This window comes from Leptonychotes weddellii, chromosome 13 (assembly GCF_054177405.1).
Source record: "Leptonychotes weddellii isolate Sample4059 chromosome 13, ASM5417740v2, whole genome shotgun sequence".
NCBI lineage: Eukaryota > Metazoa > Chordata > Mammalia > Carnivora > Phocidae > Leptonychotes > Leptonychotes weddellii.
In genome coordinates, this window is record NC_138381.1 from 74,020,780 (window position 1) to 74,045,531 (window position 24,752).

The window sequence follows — 24,752 nt, forward strand, 5'->3', positions numbered from 1 at the left end:
AATAATAATAATAATAACATATATAATATTTAGCATTTACCATGTCCCAGATGCTCTTACTATCCATGATCATCTCTCTCCATGGATACACCAATCACTAAAGATAGCTGCTGTCATCATCCCGATTACACAGATGAGGAAACTGAGGCTCGATGACACTGAATAACTTGCCAAAGGTCACCCAGTAAGTAAATGGCAGAGTGGGATTCATCCTAGGTCTGGGGGTTCCAATTCCTGCTCTGATCCAGATGCTGGCTCCTTTCTCCTGGATAGAAAAACCATCCCAGTCAATGGGGATAGTCGCTTGGACCCCACGTGCTGCCTCATGACATCATCCATGGCTGTACCAGGTCATAGGCTGCTGTGTTGCTGATCTGGAGCCCAAGAAAAGCCATGAGAAATGAAAGCAATTCATTTCCTGAGCCCTAGATGGAAAATTATCAAAGATCAGCCAGCAAAGTCTGAATGTTTCATTTTACAGTGGTCTATGCTGAGCACGTGTGGTGGATGGGGTTTGGGAAAAGGCATAAGAATGTTCCATTGACTTGGGGCGCCTGGGTGGTTCAGTTGGTTAAGCGGCAACTCCTGGTTTCAGCTCAGGTCATGATCTCAATGTCTTGGGATTGAGCCCTGTGACCAGCTCTGCACTCTGTGTAGAGTCTGCTTTGGATTCCCTCTCCTTCCCCCTCTCCCTCCAGCTCACACACACTCTCTCTCAAATAAATAAAATCTTAAAAAAAAAAAAAAAAAAAAGGAATGTTCCATTGACTTCTGCAAAGGAACTTTGGGCAGGGGTGGGGCAAATACCAGAAGATTCCTTTGATGTTTCCCTGTCCCTGCCTATAGAACCTTCTGCTTTCTACTCACAGTGCTTATCAATTTGTAAGGGTGTGTTGTTTACCTGTGTGACTGTCTCCTTATGATACCAGTCTGCCCATCAGAGCTACACTGTCCAATACACCACATGTGGCCACTGAGCACTTGAAATGTGACTATTCCAAATTCAGATGGGCTGTAAGTGTAAAATACGGGATTTTAAAGTCTCAGGATGAAAAGAGGGTTGTAAAATAGCTCAGTAATTTTTTAAAAAAAGATTTATTTGAGGGGGAGAGAGAGAGCACGAGCGGGGGACGGGGGTGGGAGAGACAGAGGGAGAAGCAGACTCCCCTGCTGAGCAGGGAGCCCAACCCGGGACTCGATCCCAGGACCCTGAGATCATGACCTGAGCCGAAGGCAGACGTTTAACTGACTGAACCCACCCAGGCACCCCTATCTCAGTAATTTTTTATATTGATTTTATGTTAAAATGATAACACTATGACATATTGGGTTCAGTAAAATATATTATTAAAATTAAATTCACCTGTTTCTTTTTACTTTTTAATGTGGCTATTAGAAAAACTTAAATTACGTATGTGGCTTGCATTATATTTCTACTGGATAGTGTTGGTCTAAATCAAGGGTTGGCAAGCTATGGTCCTTAGGCCAAATCTGGACCTTCATCTGTTTGTGTAAATAAAGTTTTATTGGAATACAGTTGCAGCCATTCTTTTATTTATTGTCTATGGCTGCTTTCATGCTATAATGGCCTAGTTGCATAGTTGTGACAAAGACTCTGGCTGTAAAATAAAAAATATCTGGGGTGCCTGCATGGCTCAGTCAGCAGAGCATGTGACTCTTGGTCTCAGGGTCATTGAGCTTGAGCCCCATGTTGGGGGTAAAGATCACTTAAAATAAAATAAAATAAAATAAAATAGGGGTGTCTGGGTGGCTCAATCAGTTAAGCATCTGACTCTTGGTTTTGTCTCAGTCATGATCTCAGGGTCATAGGATGGGGCTCCATGTTGGGCTCCGCACTCAGTGGGGAGTCTGCTTGGGGGTTCTCTCTCCCTCTGCCCCTCACCCCTGCTCACATGCTCTCTCTCACGCTCTAAAATAAATAAATAAATAAATAAATAAATAAATAAATAAATAAATCTTAAAAATAAAATAAAATAAGAAATATTTACTATCTGGCCCTTTACAGAAAAAGTTTGCTGATTCCTGCTTTTGAGACTCAAATCTAATGGTTGGACAATATTTTCAAAAGCAGAGATCAAAAAACATCCTGGAATGGCTCTCAGTTTCAATCAGTTCAAGTTTAGGGCTTCCCACAGTCAAGATGACTTGAAGACAGGGAGCCATGCGGATGCCCTGCCTTGTTCAATCTTGTTTTAGAACAATAATCATGACTGTTTCTAGAAGGCCAGGTCAAAATTCCTAATGGCATTAGGGCCTGATCTGGTGCTGGGCCTAATGTCATTAAGCATCTCTTGGCCTTAGTTTGTTCAAACATCAAGTGGGAAGAATACTCTCTATCTGCCTAAGAAGCTGCTGGGGAGGAATGGGCTAACATGTGGCAAAGAGTCCCATGGAAGTTGGCAAAAAGCTTTCTAATAAAGCAGTTAATTATTCTTCCGACCACACAGGATGTCTTTTCCAAAGTCTGCAACTTTAGTGCATTTCACCCACGTGCCCAGACAGGTGAGCTTGGCACAAATAAAAGGCCATGTGTCTCTGCCTCATGGCTGGGCCCGACCACACAGAAGGGCGGGAGAAAGTGTCCAGAATGACAGATTTGGCTTGTGACAGGCGATCTTTGAAGGCCATCTGGGGAAGGAGGAGGTGGCGGCCAGCTACAGACACCAAGAAGGTCACATCAGAAATAGCTCAGCGTCTGATGGAGCACGCGGCATTTACACCACCCGCTGTAATACGAGGGGTGAAAATGTGTTTGGTCCCCCAAGTATGAAAATAACAGGTGCAGAACCAGTTAAGTCAGGGGAGAGGCAAAAGCCTGTTCTAGCCACTTAGGTCTCATCTGTCAAGTGGTTAAAAGTGGCAAATTTGGGGGCCTCCTGAGGCTGAGCTTCCACGAGCTGTCCAAGTTAGCGGTGACAATATCTGCTGGCTATCGAGAACTTCTCTGTCCAAGCTCTTTACGAAGAATGGTCAGAGCTTCTAGAAACTGAACCTTATTCTGTGCTCAGTGCCTTATCCTTGGATTCTCCCCCAGTTCTCAGATGTGAGCACCGTTATGGCCCCCCATACTACAGAGGAAGAAACTGAAAAGAACCAGTTGGTGGCAGAGGTGGCCCAGAGTCTTCTCATTCCAGGGCTCAGGCTTACAACCAGAAACCATTGCTTCCCAAAGCATTTTGCACAGTCCCCTGGGCATGGAAAGGAGGACCTGTGATCAAGTGTGCACACACTTTCTGCGTGGATATGTACAGAATATATCAACAAAATGGACGCATGGACAAGAGCTACAGGAAAAAGTCCCCTTTAACTCAGCTTAGCCCAATGTTTTCCCAAATGCATTTAGGCCACAGAACTTTTTGCTTCAGAGAATGAACCTGGAAACTAGGGTTCTGTGGAACACACTTTGAGAACAGCTTTCCCTTACCACTGGGTCCTGGGCTCTGGGGAGGGTGGATGTGGTAGTTCTGGGAGACAGGGCTGGGTGTATCTGATGTGGCAGGATTCTGGAAGAAACTGAACAATGGGTAATCGAGAGGAGGCAGGTGCTCCGAAGATCTCAGGATCAGGATCTCTGAGGAGGATGCAGAGGAAATGAGATCTGGGGAGAAAAGGAATCAGCTCAGGATGGCAAGGGGTGTGTGGGGCATGCCCTTAAATGCTGAGGCCTGGTTCTCCCTCTGGAGGCCTAGAGTGCAGATCTGAGGGAGTGCATGGGGAGCAAGGGGGTGCGGAGAGCTGTGGTGTTCGTGGTCACTGAAGGGAGCACGGAGAAGGGGGCACAGAGGGCTGAGGTGTTCATGGTCACTGAGGGGAGCATGGAGAAGGTGCAGAGAGCTGTGGTGTTTGTGGTCACTGAGGGGAGCATGGAGAAGGGGGTGCAGAGAGCTGCGGTGTTTGTGGTCACTGAGGGGAGCACGGAGAAGGGGGCATGGAAGGCTGCGGTGTTAATGGTCACTGAGGGGAGCACGAAGAAGGGGGCACAGAAGGCTGCGGTGTTAATGGTCACTGAGGGGAGCACGGAGAATGGGGTGCAGAGAGGTTCAGTGTTCACGGTCATTGGGGGGGAGCATGAAGAAGGGGATGATGGAGAATCAGCATGGAATAAGGCGGTCAGAATGAAGGGGGAGCATGGAGTGGGGGCACAGACCCCCAGGGGGGCAGTAACAGTCAGGGGGTACATGGAGAATGAGGGGGGCAGGGGCATATGGAGAATGAAGGGCAGGAAGAAACCCAGATGCTATGAATGGGGGAGCAAGTTGCTCACTGTGGGGGCTGCTCACAGGCTGGGGTGGTTTGGTACCCAGGTTCAAGGGGGTTCTGGAGGGGGTACTAATGTCCTTATAAGAAGAGGAAGAGATCCCAGGGATGTAGGAGCACAGAGGAACATAGTGAGAAGGAGCTGTCTATAAGCCGAGGAGAGAGCTCTCACCAGAAACCAACTGTGCCAGCACCATGATCTTGGAATTTCTGCCTCCAGAACTGTGAAAAAATAAAATTCTATTGTTTCAGACACCCAGTCTGTGGTATTCTGTTAGCCTGAACTAACCCAGGTGGGCTCTATGGTTATTCCCATTTTAAAGATGAGAAAATGGAGGTACAATGAGTTTAAAAAGCAACCAAGGATGCAGCAGTTCTTCAGGGAGGCATAGGGTTTGGGCAATTTGCCTTCTTGGGGACTAAAATATTACTTTGATAGGAGGCAGAAAGAAGCCAGCAGGCTGGGGCCCTTTATTTTTATTTTTTTTAAAGATTTTATTTATTTATTTGAGAGAGAGAATGAGATAGAGAGAGAGAGAGCATGAGATGGGGGAGGGTCAGAGGGAGAAGCAGACTCCCTGCCGAGCAGGGACCCCGATGTGGGGACTCAATCCTGGGACTCCAGGATCATGACCTGAGCCGAAGGCAGTTGCTTAACCAACTGAGCCACCCAGGCGCCCAGGCTGGGGCCCTTTAACCAAGAGGATGGACAAATGGTTGTTAATAGGGACCATGTGACACATGCCAAAAGGGGAAAGCAGCTGTTTGATAGCAGAGGTTTGAGATTTTAGAAACCAGTTCTCTTCTAGCAGGTTATACTTTTAGCCCTAGTTGGTTTCCACTGAATGCACTGGTGGGGTGAGTCATGCAGGCATCCCTTCCTGAAGAGTCGTTCCCAGACTAGTCCAGCTCCAGATGCTACCTTCTCAACCCGTGATTTGTCAGCTCTTAGGTCTGAGCCCCACCACGGGAGAGTGGGTCTGTCTGTTCATCGCTGTGTCCCCTTCATGCAACTCTGTGCACAGCAGGCACTCAATAAATGACTGCTGAGGGGCACCTGGGTGGCTCAGTTGGTTAAGCGACTGCCTTCGGCTCGGGTCATGATCCCAGGGTCCTGGGATCGAGCCCCACATTGGGCTCCCTACTCGGCAGGAAGCCTGCTTCTCCCTCTCCCACTCCCCCTGCTTGTGTTACCTCTCTCTCTGTCTCTCTCTCTGTCAATTAAATAAATAAAATCTTAAAAAAAATAAAAATAAATGACTGCTGAATAATGAGACTGTGTTTATGTGTCAATCTTGGGGGTGATTCTAAGGCTGGAGAGAAACTGGTGGAAGTGGGGTCCCTCCTTATTGAGCATCTCTTAAAGATGGGGTCTGTTCTAGGCATTGGCATTCAGCACCAAGCAGGACTGAATCAAACCTGTACCCTTGTGGATCTGACACTCTAAAGGCAGAGGTGGACAATAAAATAAATCATAGTATAGAATGTGTGAGCATGACCAAGTGCAGGGGAGGAAAATAAAGCAGGGAGAGGGATAGGAGTCTGGTGCAGGGTGTGTGCTGCCTAGCAGGGCCAGGGAAGGCCTTGGGGTTAAGTTGTGCAGTGATCTGGGGGAAAAGTATTCCAGGCAGCGAGAACAGCAGGTGCAAAGGCCCTGGGGCAGAAGTGAGTTCAGCTTGTTTGAGTAACAGCGAAGAGGCCAGTGTAGTGGGAGAAGGTGCGTGAAGGGGAAGAGAAGGAGAAGGGCAGGGGTGGAACCTTGCAGGCCACTGTGAAGACTTGGGACTTTTTCCTCTAAGGGGGATGAGAAGTCCTGCCAAGATTTGAGTAGAGAAAGAGACATGATTTAACATTCGTTTTAACAGGATGCTTCTGCCTGTTGCTTGGAAAATGGACTGAGGCTCGCTGGGGTAGAAGCGGGGGGACCCGGGAGGTGGCTACTGTAACAGTCTGGATAAGGAAGGACAGCTGCTCAGAGCAGGGTGGTGGCAGCGGAAGTGGGAGAAATGCTCGGGTCTGGATGGATATGAATTCGAGCCACAGGCTTTGTTTCTCAGGAACACAGAGGCAATGGGGGGTGGGTGGCAAGAGGTAGAGGGGAATCAGGGAGACTCCGCAGTTGGGGGCATGAACAACTGGATGATCTTAAATGGCCATTGCTAGGATTTTTCTCCCTCCTTTGCAGCCCAGCACAGGACAGGTCAGGAGTGACTAAATCAACACTGACTGAATGAAAAAACGAATGAATGAGATAAGGAGGGAATTTAAGAGGTTCTCTGAGCTAATCTTTACAAACTACAAACTTAAATAAAACCCCTCATCAAGAAGGATGATGTAGAATAATGCCCTCCAAGTAGCCCAAACTAAGCTGTGGTCTCGGAGGCTCGGTAGAGGTCTCTCGGAGGCTCCCTGATGGAGTAACCATGCAGCCCAAGGTGGGAGGGGTCGGTCAGAGGCCCAGGATGTGCCCCAGAGGACCCCAGCACTTGTCTTAGGGAAGCCAACGGCAGGGTAGGAAACAGGAGAAGCTAGACCTGGGAGTGAGCAGATGTGGGTTCTGGTTTTGGCTGGGGCCTTGAGTCCCTGCTCATCTTTGGGCAAGGCACACCCCCTTTCTGAGCCTGTTTCCCCATCTGTAAAGTGAAGGTGCTGGCCTTAAGTTCCCTTCCTACTTTGTTGTGCCATGGTTCTAACCTGTCACCTAGGCAGACAGAAAGACAGACAGTCTCCTCCCCAAACACTGATCCCCACCCCACTGGTATTTTAATCAAAGGCAGTGCAAGGCCTAGGAGCCCACCCAGGCTCTGACTGAGGGGTGGGTCTGCTGGGAGAGGATGAGGCAGGGGAGAAAAACACTGTGCAATTTTATTCTAATATTTGTAATTATTCCCAGGCTAAAAATAAGGCACAGAGAAAAGTGTTTTCAAACGTCGGCATTAATGAACACTTTTTATCCAACATAATACAGGCCCCCAAATGCATTTGATGTCAGGCTCCCTGAGATCTCGTGAGCAGCGCCCCACGCCGGGTTGACTTTCATGGCTTGGAAGCGGTGCAAAAATGAAATGTCCCACAAGTGCAGGCTGGCAGGCTTGCTATTAGCAAGAGTATAATCATCAATTACATCCAATCACAAACTACTGATTTTATAATTATCAAATGAAGTTCTAACTTCTCACCTCTGCTCAGTGGCAAACTAATATAATCTCTCAGTTCAAAAAGGAAGCTTTTTTTTCTTTTTCCTTTTCCTCTCGTGCTCTCTCTCTCTTCTGGGGAAAGAATTTCCAGGCCTCCACGTAAGACTGCATTTAAATTGCTTGTCACTCAAAACAAAGGCGAACCACTCATTTGTAATTCACCAGCCACCTGAACAGACTGCCTGTTTTCCTTTAAGCATCCATGCACTGAAGCACAAAGATCATTTTTCTATTGTTAAAATTGTATAAGCCAGGGCTTTTTTTAGCAGCGAATACACAATTTCACTTCTCTTCCGAGGGCTCCCGGCATAAAAGGGACAGGAGGTTTTCTTTAGTGCCTTACAAATAAATTTTGCTTCGGGGTATTAAAAAAATCAACTATATGCACATATAAGAAGCCACAAAGCTTATTATCAAGGCTATACATATACATATACATATATATACACATATATATATATGTGTATATATATATATATGTGGGGGCAGGACAGAAGGTACATTTCTTGTCTTGCCTGGGGTGTGGCCAGTGGATGAAGCTGGATGACTGAGATTCATTCTCATGGGTGCTGGAAGCATCTGTGTCCAATTTCCTCTTTTTGGGAGCTGCAGATATGGCAAACGTGGCTCTGTGCTGACTGGCATTTGGCCGGCAGGCTATGAAAGCAGAAACAACCCAGGGGTGGGTGCCCCCAGCTCAGCCTTGCTGTTCTAGCCAGAGGCAGGCTCCAGCTCTGTGTCTGACTTCCTGGCTACCTCACCCCAGAGGGACAAGCCATGGATGGCTGTCACGTAGCCCCTGCATGCAACTGACCTCTTGTGGCTCAGTCTTTGAGGGCCGGACTTGCTTCGCTAACAGCTCAGTTTTTCTGCCTAACTGATTATAATAATACTATTTCCAATTTTAATCTAGAGCTTTTTATAAAGTACAGAGACCTTTCACAGAAATTAGTGCATCTGAGCCTCCACATGCTCCCAGGGATGGCCCTGGACAGGCAGGATGGTTGTTTGAAAGGCCCAGAGAGGCTGATACAGTGGCTCCGAGTCACACAGGAAGGGCTGAACTAGGGTGTGAATGGGGTCTTTGGACTCAGAACCAGCTGTGTGGCAGGGAATTTGGGGCTGGAATTTGTACGACTCCCAACCTTAAGTGGGAAAGTAGCTTCCATTTTGGGTAAATTAGAACAGACTCAGGTTCACCTCTAAAATGTCCCCTTCTTGTGCCTGAATGTGCTACACTTCCTGAGTGGGAGAGTAAAGAATGGGGTTCCTGCCAGCCCACCAGAAGTTATTCATAAGCTACAGCCGGTCTTTCTCTGCAGTAGCCGTGGGGACGAACAAAGATTCTTGATTTAAAATAACAGTGAAACTATTCTGTATGATGGTGGATACACGTTATGCCATTTGTCAAAACTCATAGAATGTACAACACAAAGAGTGACCCCTAATGTAAATGACAGACTTCAGTTAATAACAATGTATCAATATTCATTCAGCAATTGTAACAAATATACCTCACTAATGGAAGATGTTAGAGGAAACGGTGGGGGGCAGAGAGGGAGTATATGAAAGCTCTACACTTTCTGCTCAAATTCTAAACCTAACTAAAACTGCTCTAAAAAAGTCTATTAACTTAAAAAAAAAAAAAGACAGTAGTGAACATGTATAAAGCAGTTACTATGTGCCAGGCACTGCTGAGTGTTTCCCACATTAACTCATTTAATCCATACAATAGCTCTAAGGTCAGTATCATTATCTCTCTGATTTTATCGGTGGGGAAAACAAGCATCAGAAGGTGAAATAATTTGCCCATAGTCACACAGCAAGTGGCAAAGCTAGGATTCACGCCCTGGGCTCCAGAGCCCACGCCGTGAGAGTAATGGGGTTATCAGTGAGTTTTCACCCAAAGCCTGTCCCCTTCTCCATGGGATACGGTTGTGTGTGAGCATCCCACCATGCTCATGGGGGTCACAAAGTGCATTAGACTAGGGGTCATGAACAGTGAGGTCCAGGGCCAGATGCACCCCAAGGACATATTTTCTTGGACCCTCCAGTGTTTTAAAAATATTTGAGGCATCAAAATTCATCAAGTTACACACTTAAGATTTGCGCATTTTATCGTATGTAAATTACACCTCCATAAAGTACTGTGAGCATGAAAATATGTGCATATATATTAAGCCAGCATTTAAAAACCAGAAGAGATCCAAATTGCTGGCTTCTCTCGGAAAATCAGAGGATCTGGCTACCCTGGGCCCACGTTTCCACTGACAACCATCGCCTGGAGCCAACTAGCTGTCTCCTATTGAGACAGGATGGGGGTCTGCAATTCACCCCAGCCCCCCGTGCTCCTGCGGTATAGGTGTGGGCCTAACTGGACCCCCAAAAGCCTCAGTGTTTTCTTTCTGTCCTAGACAGACACCCCTTTCCCCCTTGCTTTGTCTTCACCACATTCTTCTTGAGTTCTGCCACCTTCCTACCTCTTCCCCGCCCCCTTCAAATAGTGATTTTGCAGTCCCAATGAGAACCAGGAGTGATGAGCAGAGTGTCCCACACTGGTCCTACTTCTTGCTTCCAGGCAGCCCCAGGTGGCTGGCAAATTGACTTTCCAAATCGCAACAAGATCTTTGTGTGAGCTCTCCATGGAATAAAAACAGAATGGTTAGGTCCTCCCACTCAAGTCCACCAGACTCAGAGAAAAGAGGCCATTTAGAGGATCTGGATGATTCTACTTTCTTGGTGGTGAGTAACTCGTAGGCAAAGTTGAGAAAGACCTAGCAGGCCTTGGCATTCTGTATGTTCTGGTGGGAGTGATGAAGCCAAGTGGGGCCTGGAGAGAAAGGGGTGAGTTCACAAGTGAGGGGGAGAGAGGAGCAAGGGGGTGCATGCAGCAGAGGCTTAATAAAGGCCTGTGGCTTCAAGGAAGGGTGAGAGAGCACAAGGGCTTTGGAGGCAAGGCTGAGTGACCGGGGTCTGAAGCCTGCATCCCTGGCTGTGTGACTCTGAGCAAACCCCTGAGCTCTCAGAGTCTCAGCCTTCATAACTGTAAAATGGGTACAATGATATGAAGAGCTGCTGGGGCATCCAATCAATCAAGGCAATAAAACAGCTGACACAGTGCTCGCCTAGCTAGCACTTAATGAATGTGCATAGGATGGATAAATGAACATCCTTTCTTGACCTCTCTGTGCCTCCTTTCTCCACCTAGAGCCCAGCTTGGGTATGGAGACACCAGCAGCTAAAAGATCAGGTTTGTTCACTCTTAATATGGAACGAAGGTGGCCAAGTCATAGATGGTTCTGGAGATTTCTGGGCCAAGGGTTCCAACGGAGTTAGAAGTTGGTGCTTTCCACAGGGAATGTGGGGGTGGAAGCTGCTGGAACATGAGGGCTGCAGCCAAACTGCCAGGGTGGGTAGAGGGTCAGGGATGCCAAGAACCACCCCAGCCTGCCCCTCTGAAATAACAACCAGCACCCTCTGAAATGCAGGGTAGTCCAGGGGTCAGTGTGCCGGACTCAAATGACAGCTGCTGCCTCCCAAGCTGGCTTGATGACCCTGACCTGGCCCCTGAGCTCCTGCTGCCCCCATGCTCAATCAACCACGTGCCGTGGCATTCTTGCCCCCGGAGGGAGGACTGCAGGGGTCCCAGGTGGCCGCAAGAGGGGAGACTGTGGAAGTTCTCCAAAATGCCAGCTCGGAAGAGCAGAATTAAAAGAGCATGCATGCCCTTTATGGAAAGGCGGCCACCCAAATGTCACGAAGCGCTACCCTGCCTGGGCTTTTAAATATAGCAGTGTCCTTTCTGGATGTCTCTGAGGAGTGTGACTCGAGACAGGCCCATGAGAGCCTCAGCTGGACACTCAGGGCACCACTCAGCCGGGGCCGAACTGCCTGTAACTTCCGGCTGTGGTTCTCAGCTGCCGCTCAGCTTCCCAAAGAATGCTGATTCCATTCCCCGTCCCACTCACTTCTCTGTGGCCCTGGGCAGCTGCTGGCCTTCCCTGAGCCTTTGTTTCCTTATCTCAGGGTTACAGTAAGGATTAAAGGTGATACTCATTGAAATTGCTTAGCTCACAGACTGGCAAACAGACAATGCTTAATAGAGGTTGATTCTGCTGTTATTTATTATGATCTTCAGTGTGCCAAGCACTATGCGGGGATGATGAGCCCTAGACCCAGCCAACGAGTCCTAGAGTAAGAGAGATAGGCCATGGAAAAGGGCAGAAAGCAAGCAGTACTTTGAAGAGAGAATCAAGGAGGGAGTGATTTATCCTACAGAGGCACTGCCTAGAGGAGGGCTTCAAGGAGGAGGCACTGGCTCACAAAGGATGAGCAGGTTGTTGATGTGCAGAGGAGGGAGAAGGTGGTGTGTGCCAAGATGGGAGGTGAGAAACAGCCTGGTGTAATCAGACGATATTCATTGTCCTTCCCTCCAAGTCAAGTTGCAAACAGGGGGTCCGTGGTCCAAATCCCCTCATGTACTTGGTTTTGTTCAGGTTTAAAAAATGTTCATTTTTATTTTTATTTATTTATTTTTTAAAAATGTCTCCTTTTTTCTTTTTTTTTTTTTTTAATTTTATTTATTTATTTGACAGAGAGAGGGAACACAAGCAGGGGGAGTGGGAGAGTGAGAAGCAGGCTTCCCGCTGAGCTGGGAGCCCGATGCGGGGCTTGATCCCAGGATCCTGGGATCATGACCTGAGCCGAAGGCAGACGCTTAACGACTGAGCCACCCAGGCGCCCCCAAAAATGTTCATTTTTAGCCAACATTTAAAAATCAGGAGGTTTTTACAGAAAAATTGAGATTTCCAGCTCATCTGGAAAAATTAGAAAATGCGGCCACAGCAGGCTCACATTCCTGCATAACAAGACCATAAAAAACCCCCAGAAAGAATAGCGGATACTTATTGAGTACTCAAAGTGTCCCAGGCCGGTTCCTAGTGCTTTACACACACACACTAAGTCTAAAAACCCTCATAAAAGCCTTATATGGCAGGTGCAGGGATGTGCTGTGCTAGTAAAGGTTTAACAACTGGCTATCTGGTGGGGGGAAAAAAAGGTCCTGCTTTGTAAATTTTGCCAATTTCTGCGGCATAAATATTCCAACTGTGGCAGGTTTCAAGCCACCTCACTGACCAAAGGAGTGCACTGTATGAGTCTCTCCAGCACATCAGTGGTAGGTGAAGTTATCGTTTCTGGTCCCCAGATGAGGAAACAGGCACAGAGAGGTCAAGAGACTTGCTCAAGGTCACACAGCAAGCGAGTGGGCAGAGCAGGGATTTGGAGACAGGCAGCCTGGCGTCCAAGTTTGTGCTCTCAGCCTCCACTATGTACTGTAAGACCAGACTTCTACAGTCGGCTCGAGCTGGGCAGAGGCCACTCCTCAGGTGGCACACAGAGCCCAGGCTTGCCTCAGTCTCCACTCCTGTCATCTTAGCTATGCCTGCATTGCTCATTCAGCTTACCTGCAGGGCCCCTGCATCCCTGCTTATATCCCTGCTTTGAGGTATGAAATGGCACCCTGCCCCCAACTTCCCCCCACTCTACTGGGAACCTCATCAGGTACCTGGACACAAAGAGAAGGCACCCAGGGTGGGGGACGACCAGCTTCTTTTCCTCTATCCCAACCCCATCCCCTAGCACCTGGCACAAAATGCCAGCGCAAACCTTCTAGTTCAAATGTTCTCTCCACTTTCTCTCATTCTCTCTCTGCCAGGAGCACTAACAGCATCAATTTAATGGAAGCAATTTTTCTGTTCCCCTTTTGGCCTCCCACCACCCCATATGACAAAACCTGGAAAAAACATGATTTATAGGGGGAAAAATATAAAAAACGGTCCACCTCGGGTTAGAAATGCAAAACTTGCTGTATCCCCTGTACTCTGTTGGGAGAAGGCACTTCCATTTATCAGGGGAGGGGGGCTCAGATGGGGAACCCCATCTTCTTTGCTGTTTTCTCAAAGATAGGCAGCCCTTGCAAAACCCCCGACAACTCTCATCCTCCCAGCTGAGAGCCCAGGATGGCAGCAAACGAGGGAAAGGCATATGTTTGGTGGGAAACGTGGAAATAATCAAGTGAGAGTAGAGTCATGTAAATAATTTAATTACCTTGCACAGCTATGAAATCTCTTGGTTTCCGCTTCCATTATTAATGATGAATGTTAACTATCAGAGGACATTGGCTGAGGTTTCCCGACACACTGGGGGAGGGAGTTTAGGTATCCCCAGGCAGCCATACCAGGCTTGTCACTGATCAAAATGGTCCTGCCTCCAGCTGACCCCCACCACCATCTGGGATTGACTGTGAGGTGCATTATGTACCTCGTGATGGAAGCACCCAGCACCATCTATGAATAGCTTATCAAAAACACAGAACCTGAACGTGATCAAGTCTCTAGTCCAACTGTCTGTGCACAGCAAACACAGGGGACAGAGGAGCAAATTAGACCATATCATAGGGACACAATCAGAAAAAATCTCAGCTAAAGCTGAAGGGACTTGCTCAAGGTCCCACAGCTAGTGGTGGAGCTGGGGTTTGAACCCAAGCCCATGAGCACAGCATTCTCCTGAGACCACGTCTGTGGCTAGAAAAAGCGAAGCTGGGCTTCCCAGAGGGTGCAACAGGGAACCAGAAGGGCCCAGAAGCAAGGAGGGTGCTTCTGCTACAAGGGGCAAGGTCTGTCATTCTGTTCTCTCTCTAGGCCAGTCTCAAATTCACACTCCTGAGATAATGAGTATTGTTGGCCTTGCTTGAGATCAGGGTTGGACACTGGTGCAATCAGCTGTGATCAGGGGAAAGTCTTAGGATAAAAGGGTCCAGTTACTTCCACAGGTAAATTGCCAAAAAAAAAAAAAAAAAAAAAGCTGGGGGATGGAAAGGGAGTTTGCAGATGAGTGGAAGTAGTGTTGCCAACCTGTCCCAGTGTGCCTGGGGCTTTCCCAGTTTTAGCCCAAGGAGTTTTGTACCTCAAGACCTTCCCAGCCTTACAACCGGAAGTTCTGCATCCCAGTCCAACCAGGACGGCTGGGTTGCCATACTTAGGAGGCACATCAACCAATCCCAATGTGTGGGCCCTGTAGGAGTCCTGATATGGATCAAAAAAAGATTTAAAAAACGGAGGAGCCAATCAGGGACACTGAAGCATAGCCTGGATATTAGGGGATAGCGAGAAACTACTGTTAGGAAACAAAAAGTAACCATGTGTGGTAGGCATATTAACTAGACTTAATTGTGGTGCTCACTTAGCAAGAGAGACACATAGCACACCTGAAACTAATATAATGTTATATGTCAATTACATCTCAATTAAAAAAAAACTGTTAACAAATTTAAGTATCTGCAGGAACCGAGGAGTGACTCCAGTACGGTGAAGGGGTAAGATGAGGGGGAGAGGTGGGTAGTGGGGAGCATAAATGGACCAAACTGGTAAGAGGTTGGAAGAGGCGTGACGGCCAGCTTACTAGTCTACAATCTTTCTTCTTCCTGAGATGGGCCACGGTAGCTGATGTTTGTACTGAGGCATCTTCCCGGGCACAGCTGACTGCACCAGGGGCCAACACCGGTCTCAAGCTAGGCTAATGATCTTCATTATCCCAGGAGTTTGAATTTGAGACAGGTTGATTTTGATTTGTCTGTGTTGTTAGCGTCAGTGACTGTGGGGTGAACCCAGAGGCTGAGATGGCTGTTATGGGGGCCACCTTCTATCTATCATGTGTGAGAAAGCCGGCCTAGGGAGGCAAGTTGAGCGACCTTGCCCCTTGTAGCAGAAGCACCCTCCTCGTTTCCATGCCCTTCTGGTTCCCTGTTCCACCCTCTGGGAAGCCCAGCTGTGCTTTCTCTGGCCCCTCATGTGGTCTCAGGAGAGTGCTGTGTTCATGAGCTTGGGTTCAAATCCCAGCTCCACCACTAGCTGAGGCACTTTGGTCAAGTCACCTCAACTTGATGAGCTTCAGTTTCTTCTGTAAAATGGGGAGAATACCAATTCTTCCCTCACGGGACTGCTATGAGGATTAAATGGCACAAATGTGTCTGGTGTACAACAGATGCCCCATAAATATCATCACAGCCAACACAATAATAAATTCTCTTTGTGAAGGCTAGCTTCAGTGGATGTTTGTTTTTTGCAATCCAAGGTTTTCTCTTAAAATGGGCCTCCCAGCCGCCCTCGACACGGACACCTCCCACTCCAAGGCTTGGGTGGGGCTGGGATTCTCCTCTCCTCCCCCCCAGGCCTGGGACAGAACCTAGACTGAGACAGAATGCAGACGGAGGTACTGGATTGCTCCTGATGGCCCAGGAAGCCCCGGTGTTGCTGTTCCCCCACCCTACTCATTACAAAAAGCAACAGGCAAGACAAACAGATGGCTGAGAGATGGCTTTTTTCCTCTCCTCCTAAATAACAAGGTGAAAAAAAAAAGGGAAAGGAGATGAACAGATTTCTACCGTCTAGGAGATCAAAGAGAAATGGCCATTTTCGCTGATAAACTTCACTTAGATGCTGTCCCTGCGCCTAGGCATGTGATCTCCTGAGGTGGGACTGGGAAGGGTCTGGCTTGCTATTGCCTATCGATGTATCATTAATTTCTTTTTGTTTCCTGCTATGGCGTACACCCGACTCAAGGTGAGAGAACGCAACTGGGCTGCGACTTCTCAGATTGATAGATTGCATTTCTGTGCTGGGTCCGTTTCATGCTTGGTGACTCTGCAGCAAAGCAATTATCACTGTGGAATGCATAATGGCCTAATTAATAACTAATGTCAGGTTGGCCTCTGAGCCATGATTATACCTTGGCAAGCCAACTTTTTTTTTGTTTAAACATTCCAAGAGAAAAATATTATTATAATTGACTGGTTAAATTGTCAAAGTGTCCCTACCCCGTGGACGTGAGGTGTAGTAGGAAGCACGTAAAGCCTGGAATAAAGAGAGGTGTTCTGCTGCCAACTGGCTGTGTGACCTTGCTCAGCATCTCAGCATCTTTGCGCTTAAGTGTCTGCACCTGTAAACAGAGCCACCTTTCTGGAACTGAGTGGGATACCTGTGTGTTTATATATTTTATATATATATTTATATATATATATATATATATAAAACCTGGGCTATGTACCTCTTATTTATTGCTGTATCCCCATGGCATGGCACACAGTAGATGCTTAATAAATAATGGTTAAAGTAAAGGACTCTGGAGACAGACTGCCTGGGTGCAAATCTTGTTTCTGCCCCTTATGACCTGTGTGACCTTTGGCAAGTTACCTCTCTGTGCTTCATTGATCTTATTTGTAAAATTTTGATAATAACATCTGCCATAGGGTGGTCATAAGGAATAGTGAATTGGTATCTGTAAAGTGTTTTTAGAATGCTGCCTGGAACATGGAAACCGCATAGTCATGTTTGCCAATCTTACTATATGTCCACATTCATGTGATAAATACTCATGCAGCACCCCTTGTGTGTCAGGCTCTGTGTGGGACCTGGGAACATAATAGTCTACAAAGTGTTCCCTCTTTCTTTTGGTTAAGTGGGAGGGACAACCATTATTTGAATAATTAGACAAAACAAATAAATAATTATAAATCATGCTAAATATTGTGAAGGATGCCACGAGTGTAAATAACAGGGAAGTGTGATTAAATTTGGGAGGTCACAGAACCCCTCCTGAGAAAGTGACATTTGAACAGCAACCTGAAAAACATGTAGGCATTAGGTCAGTGGTTCTCAGCAATTGTGCCCCTCAGGGGACACAGTCTGGAGACAGTTTTGGCTGTCCAACTGAGGAGAGAGGTTCTTCTGACATCTAGTGGGTGCAGGCTAGGGATGCTAGTCAACATCCTACAATGCACAGGACGGCCCTCACAACACAGAATTACCTGGTCCGAAATGTCAAATGTGCCGAGGTTGAGAACCTCTGCATTAAGTGGACAAAATCGGTGGAAAGAGTGCATCAAGCAGAGGGAAGAGCCTGTGCAAAGGCTCTGAGGTGGGGAGAGCATGTGTTCAAGAAAGTACATAAAGGATGCACAGAGAGAAGGGGAACAGGGTGAGAGATAAGGCAGAGGCTCGGGGGCCGAGGGCCTTGTTGGTTAGAGGTCTGGATTTCATTCCAGCCTCCAGTGGAAGTTACTGGAGGGTTATAAGCAGAGAGCCATGCCATGTGTTGTCTGCCTTCTTAAGAGCCCACCTGGGCTGCTGGCAGAGAGTACTATTTAAATTAATTTGGAAAACAATAGAACTGGATTCTGTGATACCTAATTTTCAGAAGAAGCAGAGATGTCAAAACCCCATCCCTGCCCATTGAAAGGGCCTCTTCCAGAAAGGATGGCAGAAAAGGCCCAGGGGACACAGGTGAAGACAGGGACCTGGAGGACCAGGACTCTCACAGTTAAGGTCACATTTGGGTGGAGCCTTGAAAGACAAGCAGGGATTTGCTGGGAGCTTATGTAGGAAAAGCATTCTGGGAGAAGGGAACAGAATGTGCAAAGGCTCAGAAGCCCTGCACAACAGCTCTCTGTCCAGGATAACTTGGAGTCAAGCTGTCTGGAGACGGGGATGGACACAATGACCTTCCTTTGTCTTGGATGCCGGAAAGTTTTTGCTGCTTTTAGAAGGCAATGTGTTTTTTGGCAATTATTTGTTATTTATCTTTGTAATTATTATACGAAAGAAAATTAAAGCAGAGAGATTTGAAAAATCTTTTTATGACTCAAAGATGCTAGGCAAGTGGCAGATCCAAATTTGAACCCAGGTCTCACACAATTAAGTAGAACATAAAATAAATAAAATCTTCTGGGCATTTCTCTTGAACCAATGTCAATCAGGCTGTAGCCTCTAATCCTTTGGCTTCTTTGAGACTCTCTCTCTCCTTGTCTCACCTCAGGGCATGTGGTTAAGAGCTGGCCTGGCACTCCTTGGGGCCCAGAGTAGAATTATTTACCTCCCAGGCAGATCTGATCTCCAAAACAGAAGCTCCTGGGCTGTTCACCCAATCTCCTAGCTGTTTGGCCTTCATGTCTCAGTTTGTTCGTCTCTACAACAGGCACAATATCAACCCCTATCCCAGAGGCTTGCAGCAATGATGTCAAAGGACAGTACTTGTAGAGGGTCTGGAAGAATGCCTGGCATATACGGAGCACACAGGAGGGTTTGGCTGCTGCTGTGGTTACTGACGTTGTTATTAGTAGTAGTATCCTCATAGCCTACAGAGTGTCTGAGGAACCTGCTGGTTTAGCATCTGCCTTTTCTTTTCTATTGGTCTGACTCAATAGGAAAAATTATGGTGATAACAAAGACTGTTTCTTGAGCACCTACTGTGTGCTAGGCATAATCTTATGGAATCCTCCACAACAACCCTATTAGGGAAGGATAATATTATCCTTGTTTTCCAGATGAAGGAGGTGAGGCTCAGGGAGGGCAAATGACTTGCTCAAGATCACACAGCTGGTGAGAGGCAGAGCCAGGTTGAGTCCAGGAGTCCCTGGCTCCTAGAGGCTGGGTGTCCAAACCAACTGGGATTGTTTCCCCAAAACCAGCTCTGCCTCTGCCTCTTCTGTTAATGCTGTCATGCCCTGTTGCCCTCTGGAGCCTGAGACCCAGGCCCTGTATCTCCATCTGCCATGTCTAGTCTGGGCCCCACCCACTTCCAAGCTCTTTCACACCAGCCTTGTCTTTGCCACTCTTTTGCCCCTGCCTCAGGCCAGGACACCATTATTGCTGTAGGTCTCAAATGCTCCAGATTTTGACTCTTGAGTCAACCATCTCCACCCCACAGACCTCCAGAGGGGTCTTTCTAGAAAAGGTTTCTAGGGCTGCTGTCCTCATACACCAAAAGAGACTCTGTAGCACCTCCTCTGCCCATGAGACGAAACGCAGACTGAGCCTGGCACTCAGGGTCCCTCTGTTGTACCTGAATGTCTTTCCTAGCCTTGTCCTCTCCCCTGATCCCCATGGATCATACCTCCAGAGAGATTCAGTGGCACTGCCCACTGAACAGCCACTGAGAAATAATTAGTCTTCATTTTAAGCCTTCTGTGTGCTATGCACTTAGCTAAGCACTCCACCCCCATGACCATCTCATTTCATCCTCATGACAAACCTGTACGGTAGGCACTAATTTACTGATGAAACTAAAGCTTGGAACGAGAGGAAGTGACCTGCCTGAGATCACCTCCTCAGTGATCCAAGTGGGGCTTGAACCCAGGTCTGCCTGATGCCAAGGCCTGTGCTCTTTACCGCCACACCTCATTCTCCTCTCCATGTTCCATCCTATCTGTCTTCCTCACCTGAGCGCAACTTCACCTCCTCCGGGAAGTCTTCCCTATTGCCTGCCTATGAAATAATCATTCACCACGGCACACAGGGCATTTTCCTCCTACTTCGCTTCTGCTTCCTTTCCTAGTGGACTGTGAATGTGGGTTCCTCGGGGGTGGTTTGGCCTTCTTGTTGGGACAGAGCTCATTTCTTCCCTTAGCCAGTCCAGCACAGAGCAGGACACACACTAGGGGCTTTAAAACATCTGCCAAACTGTTAAAATCCTTCCTTGCTCTTGCTTTGCTGCCCCTTGGATTTGGCAGACCCTTGAATTCCATTTCCCATTCATCTTTCCAAAATGTACTGATCCTGTGTACAAAGCTCTGCATTCTGGGCTCCATCCTGTTCCCCAACAGCTAATGAGGAAGGTGCTTCATCAAGGAGGGAGTCCACAGGGCAACAGACATGGTTATGTGCTCACATAACCCTGACTTCTTCTCTCCTTCTTGGGCACACAATGTAGACTATCTTTTCAGCCTCCCTTAAAATTGGACATGGCCTTGTAATTGAAATCTGGCCAAGGGAATGTGTGCAAAAATGATGTGGCCACTTCCAGGTCTGGATCTTGAGAACCTCCCCAGAGATCCACCATGTTTTCCTCCCCCCCCGCCCCGCCGTGTCAACCAAAGGAAGGGGACTCTGGGACACAGTGGAGGGCAGAGCCAGAAGATAAGACATGCCTGGGTCCCTGAATGACTACAGTGAACAGTCTCCTTCCCCCCATCAACCAGCACTAGATTGTGATGTGAGAAATAAACTCCAGCTATGCTCGACGCTGCTACAGGAATGAGCCTCCTAGGACTCATGCTGACACACATGGGTTCAAATCCCAGCTCTTCTCCTTAGTGGCTAGGTGATCTGATGTCAACCTCTCTGAGTCTCAGTTTCCTCCTTATAAAAGAAACACAATCATCTCTATTTTAGAATTCCCTAGAATATTCCACAACATTCCAGATGTCAGACAGTCAGCCTTGAACGTGGCACCCAGGAGGAGCTCAAGAAATGGAAATACCCTCCTGCCCCTTGGCCCCACCTCTGTGTCTTAGGGCAGGTTCTCTGCTTGGTTCTGGGACATAGGATTTGGCTAATCTTCATCTTTGTTGGTCCCCACTAATATTTGGTTTTATGTATTTTAATTGTTATTATTTTGTGCTTGTGATGGGAATAATTTTATTACAGGGCAGGAGTTTATAAACCTCAGGGAGGAAATAAATACGAGACCTTTGTCTGCTGCAGTGTGGGTTCCAGGGCCAGGAGAGGGGAGAGTGGAGAGACTTTAGGAAGTGGCCTTTGAGGGTGGGGAGGCAATGGGTACCAACCTGCCTGGGTGAGCCTGGTTCAAGGTGATGCTGTGCTTGGCAGGGTGGATCTGGGGGTGGACAGAGGCCAGGGCATAGGTGAGGGCCTGGGGACTCAGGATACCTTTCCCTGGCTTTTAGCCCCTGCAAGTCTAACTTCCTTCCCACCTCAGGGCTTTTGCACATACTGTTCCTTTTACCTGGAATGCCATTCTGCCCTTCCTGGGGTTTTAGCCACATTCTGATGTTCCTACTCTTGCTTTAGTTCATAGGTCATTTCCTCCTGGAAGCCCTCCCTGACATCCCAGGAGGCTCTCACAGCCCCAGGAAGCTCCCTGTCACCGCCCCTGCTGCAGATGGTAATTGTACTGTATTTACTTGCTGTGTGAGTGTCTGAATTATGTCTGTCTTCCCCCAGAAGGTCACCTCTGGGAGGGAATGGACTTTGTCTTATTTGCACCTGTGCCTAGAACAATGCCTGGCACACAGAAGTGTTTTGCAAATATTTGCTGAGTAAACAAATGAATGAATAAGTCAATTCAATCTCTTCCACTCCCTATACACCTAAAAGCAGGGGTCAGCAAACTTCTCCAGTAAAGGGTCAGATAATAAATATCTTTGGCTCCGCAGGCCATACAGGTTCTGTTGCAGCTACTGAACTCTGCTGTTGTGATATGAAAACAGCTATAGACGACACATAAATGAATGAGCATGGCTGTGTTCCCATAAAACTTTATTTATACAAACAGGCTTTGGCCCATGGGCCATCGTTTGCTGACCTCTGTCCTAAAGCCTGCCCTGTTCTTACTTAGTACAAGGCTTACTTCTGGTGGTGTGTTGGGGCTCGCCTGTAGGAGCTTGCAAAAGCTGATTGTTAAATTTTCAGGAATTTTGCAAGCTGGTTGTTAAACACAGCCATTATTAAAAATTAAATCAAATGAACCTATAATTACAGTAAATAATTTATGTTAAAAATAACGATACTACAAATGGATGAATCTTGAGGACATTATGCTGAATGAAATTAGCCAGCCACATAAAGACAACAACTGTATGATTCCACTTACATGAATTACTTAGAGTAGCCAAAGTGAGATTCAGAAACGAGAATGGTGGTTGCCAGGGCTGGGGAATGGGGAATTCTTGTTGAATGGGTACTCTTGTTGAATGAGTTTTAGTTTGGGAAGATGAAAAAAGTTCTGGGAATGGATGATGGTGATGGTTGCACAACAGTGTGAATGTACCTAATGTCACTGAACTGTACACTTAAAAGCAGCTAAGATGGTAAATTTTAAGTTATATGTATTTTGCCACAAAAATTTGAAAAAAAAAAAAGGAAATACATATTCAGTACTCATTACTTCCTAATTGTTTGATTGCATTTCACTCCTCTCTGTGCTTTAAGGTTACTCACATCTATTACGTCTGCATGGTGAACTGTGCTTCTCTTCCCAACCCCGTGCTGGCAGCTTGAAATTGGCCATGCTGGAAGGATTTACACTGTGGAAAGTGGCAGATGATACAAATCAGTCCCGTCTCCCCCCCCGCCCCCCCCCCCCACGTTGTTCAGTATTGACCAGCACGTCGCTGGTTATTTCCCTGTGTCTGTCTCCTCCACTAGATGGTGGCTTCTAGGGCAGAGCTCCTCAAACATTAGAATCACCAGCAGAAGCTTTTAAAATCCTGATGCCCAAGCCTCATACCAGACCAAGAATGCCAGCCACTCTGGGGTGAGACCCAGATCTCAGTGTTTTTTTTTTTTTAAAGCCCTCAGGAGATTCCTCTGGGCAGCCAGGGTTGAAAGCCAGTGGGCTGGTCTAAGGTTGAGCATCTCAAACTTCAACATGATTATGAATCACACCAGAGGACTTTGTTCAACTGTAGATTCTGATTCAGGAGGTCTGGGGGAGGGTGGGAGGCTGAGACTGCCTTTCTACTGAACTCCCAGGTGATGCAGATGCTGCTGGCCCATGGACCACACTTTGAGTGGCAAAGCCTTAAAGGAAAGATACTGCTGTCAGTTAGAGGGAAAGATTTCCTTTCTGCTTGGTGACCACGTGGCAATCTGCCTGTCTCTCCCTCCCACCGATAAACCGATAAACACCGTGGGAGTTACAAGAACCCATTCTACAGAGCAGGAGACTGAGGTTGGTGAAGTGAGCTACCCAAGGTCACACAGCCAAGGAGCAGTGGTGGGACTTGGACTTGGTTTTCTGAGACTCCAAATCCAGTGCCTTTGCCTTCATTAGCTGCCTGACTGAGGCCACTCTGAGTATGGGGATTAAATGGACTTGAATCTGCATCTAGGCCTTTCCTTTCCCTCGCTGTGTGACCCTAGGTGGGTTTCTTAACCTCTCTGGGCCTTAGTCCTGACGCTCAGGGCACAGGGAGGGGTAGACTGTGATACTGGATGCTTGAGGGCCTCTTGCAGGGCTCCCCTCATGGAGGACACCCACATCCAGGAAGGTTCCTTTTCCAGTACCTAAACTTGGGGATGACACTTCAGGGGCCCCACCCTGGCAACAACCCTAGGGGGTCATGCAGTCCGGCCCTCTGCCTCTCAGCTAGATCAAAAGGAAGGCAGGAGTGGGGCCATTCTGGGTGCAACTCGTTTTGCCTTGGCAGCATTCAGCTCGTCCGTCATTAGTCAATACACTGCTGGAGGATTTCAGAATCAGAACATTGCCATAGCCACGGTCAGTGCTTAGCCTCCAACAGGGCTCTCAGCTTTCTTTGCACCAGTCATTGCTTTAAGCCTTTCTGGCTATAACCTCATTTGATCCTCACGCTTACCTTATAAAGTACGAATGAGTCCCATTTACAGATGAAGAAATCAAGGAACACAGAGAGAAAAATATCTTGCCCCAGGCCACACAATTAGCAAGTAGCACAGCAAGGATTTGAACCCAGGCTGTCCCTAACAACCACTGCACATACTGCCTTTCAAATAATTTATGTGCAAGATACCAATGCGCCACGTCCCCCAATGTACTCTGAGCTCCCCAGGGCCAAAGGCCCTGTCTCTCTTGTTCCCTGCTGTGTCCCTAGCGCCCTGAACAGGGTCTGCACACAGTAGAGGCTCAAGAAATAGTTTTGGAACGAGGGAATGAGTGGGCTGTTTTAATCTTGCCCATCCCACATCCTGGCCACGTGAAACTCAATCATAGCCATGATTATCAGTGGCACCAAGGGGTGTGCGTCCATCTGTCTCTCCTACTAGGCTGTGAGTGCCATGAAGACAGGAATAGGATATGAGGTGCTCACTGCCATATACCTAGAGCCTGGCACTGACCCTGGTAAACAGCAGGTGCCAAATAAATGTCTGCTGTAGAGTGAAGTTCTCAGTGGAACTGAAAAGGGAAGCAAGGGTGTGCATATGTTTCAGGGGAGCTGGCTGGAGAGCAACGACACTAAATAATCATGATTCTATGGTCCCGCCTCTGGGAGGTTTACACCACATCAAGCATTTTATCTGCATGGATCCCTGGGAGGATCCCTATTTTATGTTTATATTTATTACCATCCCTATTTTATAGCCAGGGAAACTGAGGTTTGCCGAAAACCCTGTCAAAGGACAGAGATGGGATTTGAACTCACGTCTGTGCAACTCTTGGCTTATGTCATTTCTACTCCACCAAGGGCGCCTGATGAATAATTTGTGTTCACCTTCTCACTAT

The 24,752-nt window shown here is 47.5% G+C and overlaps 2 protein-coding genes across 9 annotated transcripts in view; one reads left to right on the top strand and one right to left on the bottom strand.

The window, feature by feature from the left end:
* CUX2 (cut like homeobox 2) overlaps positions 1-24,752 on the bottom strand; it is a 254,233-nt gene that overhangs the window by 61,325 nt on the left and 168,156 nt on the right. The window contains exon 1 of one of the 7 annotated variants that reach the window (XM_081802226.1): positions 41-244. The exons of the other annotated variants lie outside the window; for them this stretch is intronic. Coding sequence (XP_081658352.1) covers positions 41-73 — 33 coding nt within the window. The 5' untranslated portion in view covers positions 74-244. Of the gene's footprint in view, positions 1-40; positions 245-24,752 lie in introns of those variants that run through there. 7 annotated transcript variants of the gene reach the window in all.
* The window catches only part of HVCN1 (hydrogen voltage gated channel 1), a 542,590-nt gene that overhangs the window by 58,922 nt on the left and 458,916 nt on the right, over positions 1-24,752 (top strand). The gene's annotated exons all lie outside the window — the stretch shown is intronic.